At 42.5% G+C, this 7,500-nt stretch overlaps 1 protein-coding gene across 1 annotated transcript in view; it reads right to left on the bottom strand.

Annotated features, from left to right (window-relative positions):
• Window positions 1–1,722, bottom strand: part of LOC306914377 (uncharacterized protein) — a gene marked incomplete at its 5' end in the record, with an annotated part of 102,695 nt that extends 100,973 nt beyond the window's left edge. The window contains one exon of the mRNA XM_079491372.1: window positions 1,550–1,722. Within this exon, the coding sequence (XP_079347498.1) occupies window positions 1,550–1,722 (173 nt within the window). The remainder of the gene's footprint in view (window positions 1–1,549) is intronic.
• Between the last annotated feature and the right edge of the window lie 5,778 nt (window positions 1,723–7,500).

Raw genomic sequence — 7,500 nt, 5'->3', positions numbered from 1 at the left:
TCTCCAGACCGTAATCCGCCGGCAGACCATTTTATTTTTTGCCGATGGCTGATTCGGTTTGGCTTATTAGCCAGGCTACTATACAGGTGCGTTGCAATGAACTGTAGGATAGACGAACAGGGGCCCATTGCCTGCGCCGTGTGCACTGCATGCTGCATTAGTACTGTTTTCAGCACCGCCACCAGGGGGCGCCAAAAGTCCCAGACCGCCACCATATATATATTATTTTATTTTATATATATTTATTTTTTTCAAAAAAAAAACTAAAAAAACTTATTTTTTTCTCCTTTTTTTTACCATGTTAAAAAACACAAAAAACACGTCCTTGGCGCTCCAGGACATCATGAAAAAGAAGTTAAATAAGTCCTTGGCGACCATTGAGTTTTAAAGATGCAGCCACATGATGTTACATGATGATAACAAACAGGAGAGAAACTCTGAACTATAGACATTGGTTGTTGGACACACGTAGAGAGTGGGACACACAAACAAACAAAAACGGACAACATCTATTCACGTACAGTAGATATCTGAACAATAGGACATTAGACACACATACTATACTGTAGGCTACACAGACACACAAAACAAACCAAAATATATGTGCACAGCTCTAAAACGGCTGCATATACAATACAAGCATATAATTAAGCACATTAACCACATGAACTCTGTAGCATCTGATTCTGAGGACAGTTCAGAAACAGACAGGTTAGACAAAAATGGTACCATATACGGTACAGCATAGCAGTGGTGGACATTTTCTAGTTCCATCGATCCAGACCCCATTCATTGACCCCATAGAGATGTATATTACGTAAAGCTTCATGACCATAACACATTTGATTCTGTGGAGAGAGAAAAAAAAAGAAAACTGCAAAACAAAGTACTAATTCTATTTATCAAATAGAATTGCGTATCATTTTTGAGGGGATCATCATTAAGTGTGATTTCTTTCCTTAGAATCAAATCATCATGGTCATGATTCACCAGGATCCTGGATGGCTTGATTAAAATAATGTATTCAAATATTTTTGGAAATCTTTTATATCTCTATAAAAAATGAATGGTGTCTGGAACGATGCAACCAGAAAATGGCCGCCACTGCTATGCCCTATTATAATTAGCATTAGTGAGGACCAATTATACGAAGATAGGTTGAAAATGGGTGAAGTCGTCCTTTAAGATTTGTGTTCATTGGACACGCTCAAGGGTTAAATTAACATTGGGCGTTTTACTGTGTTCCTGAACAGTGGTTCTCAAAGTGAGGCCCATGGACCCCCAGGGGTCCTTGAGGGGGCTCCCCAGCTAAATCACTTAACTTAATATAGCACCAAAAGCTGAGTTTAACCATTTAACCTAATTCTGAGCTTGTAGATAGGTCTGCTATTTTTGGAAAACCTTGATAGAAAACCCCAGACAAATGTGGAACATGTTAAAACGACAATTTTCAGATGGGGGTGCGGCCAAATACAATTTAATCTGGGGGTCCTTGACATGTTTGAGAACCAGTGTGCCAAAGAAGTGCTGATATAAGGTGTTTTCTCACCGTCGTGCTGCACTGAATGGGGGGGCGACGCCAGGGGTCCGGTATGTTCTGGACTTATTGTTTCCTCTAGCGGTGGGGTTGGCAACGATGGATGACGTCTTCAGGGCCTTAGAACCACTGGCAGCAGACGGGTCCTGAAGCTGGGAGTCCAGCGGGGGCTTGTCTTCCAACATGGCAACCCACGCGTACCGGTACAATCACACGTAAGCACGCGCACGCGCACGCACACGCACACACGCACACGCACACGCACACGCACACACACACACACACACACACACACACACACACACACACACACACACACACACACACACACACACACACACACTATCTCTCTCTTACCACAGACACTACTTGTTCTCTCAAACACACTTTCCTTTAAATTCTCCAACACAAATCTCACAGGTCCGAGACCAATCCAAGAATCCACATTTAGAGAATAGACCACTTTTAAAAGTTAAAGCGCAACACAACCTTCATCTCACACGATCTGCAGATTCCAGGAGGAAACATGTTTCTCAAACACATCAAACCGAATGAAAAACAAAAAGTATTCTACTGTTCCAAAACCTTTATTCCATGTGTTCCAGAGTCTCCCAGCGGGGATCTGAACTGTCTTCTGGACTGAGGGACAGACGCACACTCCTATAGCTGTCCCTCTGAGCTGGCAGCTGGAGGGAGAGAGGGAGAGAGAGAGAGAGAGAGAGAGAGAGAGAGAGAGAGAGAGAGAGAGAGAGAGAGAGAGAGAGGACACAAGGCAGAGGAGAAACAGAGCGAGAGCAAGAGTGCTGAAATGTGAGGGCTGTGATTGGAGAAGACAGGATTACCAGGCTTGGTATTCCATCTGTATGGAGCGCTGAGAGATAATGAATTATGTTTTCTCTATGAAGCAATTACAAGTAAACGTTACTGTAGAGTAGCCAATATAGGGTATGCGCATGCATGAAGTGAATGGCAGATCGAGTGGCAAATCGAGTGGCAAAGTGAGCGACAAAGTGAATTTAATGTTGTTTAAAGTCATTTAATGCAATCAAATAGGACTTTTCTGTTTGTATGTATGGGCTGTCAAGGCCAGAAAGTAGTTTTTTTGCCACTCAGTATAGGCGTTTTTAAGTGGTGCAACCACTTCATTAAGGAGCTTTGTGTGTACGTGGGTGGCTGGCTGGCTGGCTGGGTCTGTCCGAGCACGAAAATAGCGTTTGGTTGGGCGACTAATAATGTGCATGGAATGGATAGTGCGTGCGTGTGGGTTCAGCGCACACTCGCAATTTCGGCTGGAGGGCGACGCGACGCGACACACACACACACACACACACACACACACACACACACACACACACACACACACACACACACACACACAGGGCGATGTATGGAGAAATCACTGAGAGTTGGGAAATGCGCACGCAAGCACAGAAAGAAGCAACGATGCACGGGCGTGCAAACGATTAAGCACGCACAGGCAAATGTTTTCAAAAGCACACGCATGCAACATGCTGTGATGACCTGTTTCGGTGTCGTTTGCGCGACTGGCTCGCAAAAGTTAGACGGCACGCATGCGTGTCTTCAGAAAGTGCGGTGCGTTTTCTTCGTGGCATGATGTTTTTTTTGGGGGGTGATGGCATAGTATTCCAGTCCACTTGTTGTTGGCGGTGGCAAGCATGAGTCGTTGTTTGTGTGTTGTTGGTGGAGTGGGCGAGTCAGTACAGTGCAGTCAGTAGTTCACAGGTCACACACAGGAGCAGTGGAGCACTGGGGCTGAAACCGAGGGGTGAAAGGGGGAGGGGCCTTCGGATGGCTGGGCTCTGGGCTGGTGGAGACCTTAATGGAGAGTTTGTGACGATTATGACGTCACAGCAAGCTGGCCCGTGGGATCGTGTGTTGATGTAAAACAATATTTGTACAGTACATATGACAGTTGCGTGGATGCAATGTAGTGCAGCTGTATTATGGGAGCGTGCAGATTTGTTTTTGCATGGAGAGATGTGTGCTAACAGTGTGGTTTGGTAGGAGATAGAGCACGGATAAACGGCCATGTGCTTGTGTACCCCCTGTCTATTAGGGTAGAAGGACAACTAGAAACGAATCGCTGCAAGCAGCGATAAGGCAGGACCAAGCAGGAAGGCAATAAGAATAATATGCACAAGAAACATGGAAGACTAAACTTGAGAAAAAGACCATGGAATTGTGACAGGGTCGTTTTTTTTATAGTGGGAGGCAGGTAAGGGTTCTTGAAGACTCATACACAGAGTTGGCGGTGCCCAGATTTGAACCCATGACTTTGTGTTGCAAAGGCAAGAGCTCTACCGAGCTAACAAGCACAATCATTCAGTGTTTTTGTAGCAAGTTGCGCATCTGAAACAGGGATTAAAGGTTAATTGAAAAATTATTATTAACTTCAGAGAAAATAAACAGCTTTGAACATTCATGAAAAACAAACAAATGGGGCCCACTTTAAGTTGTTGACTTGAAAAGTCCCAGTTCAGTTCATGGAAAGCAGTCTCTTTCTCCAATTTGGAGAACGGGTCGGCTCGCCAGGTCTGGGTACCATCCGGTACCAGAACCATCCTTTCAGGATACAAAAAACCTGAACTGAAAGGCCAGGTGTCCAAATCAGTCTTTGTTTCAAAATCACTGTTCAACATCAAATAATCTATCAATTCATGAGTAAAGAACCTGATTGGACCAGGATCAAGTTCTTTATACACGTTTCCCACTAAACAAATCAGTTTCTAGCATTGTTACGGCCCTTTAAACTTGGCTCAACCAAGGGTTAACATAAAAGGACACAAAGTCAGATCAAAAGTTTACAAAGATATTACACATTTATTTAAAATCCTGCATTGCAAAACAGGGACTGATGGACACCCAAAATAATAATTACGTCCAGCCCATCTGAAACTTAACTAATAACAGCAACAAAAAGGGAACACAACTGTTCAGTTTGCGTGTTTGGGAGACAATGAGCTGCTGGCCACAGGTCCACTTATATAGCCTGCAACTAATCAAGAACAGCTGACTAAGGGTGTGGCAGCCAGAACTCTCAGGTGATTGACAGGTGAGGCACTTTAGACCAGCAGAGGTCAGCAAAGCCACAGGCACTACAACAGAACAAAGTAAAGACAGAATTTCACAAAATGGCAAATTTCATTGGCTCATAAAACCTTAATTTTTTCACTTAAAAAAACGTACTATACTTTCCCATGTCCGTATAGGTCCAACGTTCACGTGTAGATGTTTTCGTGCATTTTGATCAAAGATCCTGGGAGGAGATGCATTTTAATTGATTTTCATATAACTCAAAATAGGCGGGTGATCTAGAGGTCAGAGGTCAAAAGTAACAGCACAGAACTTGTTCGGCATGAGGAGTGTGTCGAGGTTTCATTGCCGACGGTCAAACGGTTCATGAGCTATGCGTGGTCAAAGTTTGCATTTTCAATATAGCGCCACCCTTTGGCCAATGGATGTGGGCTTCGCATCCTCACCGTTTGGCATGGCCCTCTACCATAATTTATCTCCAAATTTCACGAAAACCGACTGCACGGTTCAGCCAGAACTGCTATTTTTGGCGGAAGAAAATAAACTACAAATCCAATAAAGGACCATGACCTTTCAGGACTGCTTGGTCCTTTAATAATAGTCTTTATTGTCTCCACATCATATATTTTCTTTGTCATGGACACTTGTACAAAACATTAATAATTATACTCGAGTTGGAAGCATTAAGACCCATTTTAACCCTCAATGGCTTCCTTTCTGAAAAATAACGTCATTGTAAAAAGATTCACGCGTTTAGATATTCTAATTACAATGAGATGCGGACGGGAGCTGGTGCCACTTGGACCCGGACGTAACGTAGCACTACAAAATGACGTCGACGTCATAGTCATAGTGATAGTGAAGATATGGGCTATGCTGCATATTGCATATTACTGCATTGCATATATCCAATATGGGATATGGGCTATGCTGTATTGCTGTAAATGGTGGCGGCCATTTTGAAAAACGTGTATATTTCAGAAATGAAAGGTGATGCAGCTTGTCTCTTTGGATAAATCTTTTCCTATGACCCTAAGGTATTTCCATGCCAAAGGGAAAACTAAATGAAAGTTTTAGTGGGTGAGGGGGGGTAAAGTTACCCTGTTAAAACGTATTTTTTCAAATGAAATTTGCATATTTTACCCCTGTTGTCATGGTAACGAGAAAACTATTGTTTTTTTTTTCTTGAAATCTATTTATTTGGATTCCTTGACCCTAAAAATGTATACTTTGACACAAATATTATTATTATAGCTCTAACCAAAGCAAAGATATGGGGTCTGGTGTAATGGTCGTGGTTCATTGTCGGCGGCCATTTTGAAAAACGTGTATATTTCCGTAAAGGGTGATGCAGCTCGTCTCTTTGGATAAATCTTTTCCTATGACCCTAAGGTACTTCCATACCAAAGGGGTTCTCTGCATCATGACTTGAAGTCAAATCTTAAATCCTCCACTATAAACGTATTTGCACTTTTACTATTTTGAAAAACATTTTAAAATAGTTCAACTTGACGATCTACATCGAGACATTGTAGCTTGTAGATCGGCTATTTGAACTATTTTAAAGGTTTTTTAAAATAGTAAAAAATGGCAAATTAGTTTAGTTTAGGGATACACTGTTGCAGTGTATTTAGGCAGAAATAGAACATGAATTTGTATGTACTTGTTTTAACAGATGCACCGTTGCATCCTCATGGAAGGCCTGCATAACATCCTTGCCACTCTTGCCACTGTGGGAAACTATACCAAGCAGTTTGCAGGTGTATGTAACCCGGCAACACAGAACTCTGCCATTCGCTCCGTTTGTGGGTACACCACGAACACGGCGACAAAAGCAAGGGAAATCCGACGAGCAGCGAGGCGAGCAGGCAAAATGACTCCAATTCAGCCATCATCGACCATCCGCCGAACAGATGACTGCAGGTCCAAGAGGCCTCTGCTGTCTGGTGTGTCAAAGCAGAAGAGGAGTGGCGATGATCACTCTTACGCTGGCTGGGCACCACAGATTAGCAGATTCTGTGGAAAGAAATTGCTCACATCCAAGAAGTGACATGGTGACAAAATAGCATAGGGAGTAATGCTGCTAATTGTCTCAAAAATGACTGCAAAAGACACCAGGGCTGCCTACACTTTGACTGCAAAAGATTGCTGTTATGTTTCAAAAAGCTTTATACCAGGGCTGCCCACACTTTTTTGACTTGAGAACTACTTTTAAAATGACCAGCTACCAACCTTCTGTAAATAATGTTTTTTTTGTTTATTTAAGGGTTCTTTGTCCACGCACATTTTTATATAACTTTGTAATTCTACTCACCAACTACAAGTACCTTGAATAACGTCCTGCATCTTTAATAATGTCCTTATGTATGTATTATCTCACCGTTACACGTTACACGTCTAAATAACGTGTACATTTATTTTGTGGTTGTACAGCTAAGAGAAAAATGCTGCTAATTGTCCCAGAAGTTACTGCAAAAGATTGCTGCTGTGATTGCTTTGTGTTTTCTCATGTCAATAAAATTAAAGCTCTGCATTTTTAATAAAATATCACCACTTTGCTATGTGGACCAATTCATGCCATGGCATCAGTACGTCTGGTGTTAACAAATTCACTCTTCGCTAAGTCCCACCCAAGCCCGTTGTTGGCCAATACCACGTTAGCGACGGTTACTAAGGTAGAAAACTGGTCACGCTTGCATGCTGGTCAAATACCTGGCTCTCAAAGTCAGTCAGTTAGCACATAAGCGAACACAACAAAAGCTGATTCTGACAGTTTATGACATCAGGAAAACTTTTCGTCTTTTGATAGATTTATAAAGTAACTATTCTGGTTGGAGATATACAGTGAAGCGGTTCTGGTGTTCCCAACTCTCGTTTGTAAACAAGTCTCCATGCTGTTTGAGCACCCA

This window comes from Electrona antarctica (assembly GCF_951216825.1).
Source record: "Electrona antarctica genome assembly, chromosome: 21".
NCBI classification, from domain to species: Eukaryota; Metazoa; Chordata; class Actinopteri; order Myctophiformes; family Myctophidae; genus Electrona; species Electrona antarctica.
Note: the sequence above shows the minus strand (reverse complement) of the source record. Positions and strands in the feature narration are given on the sequence as shown.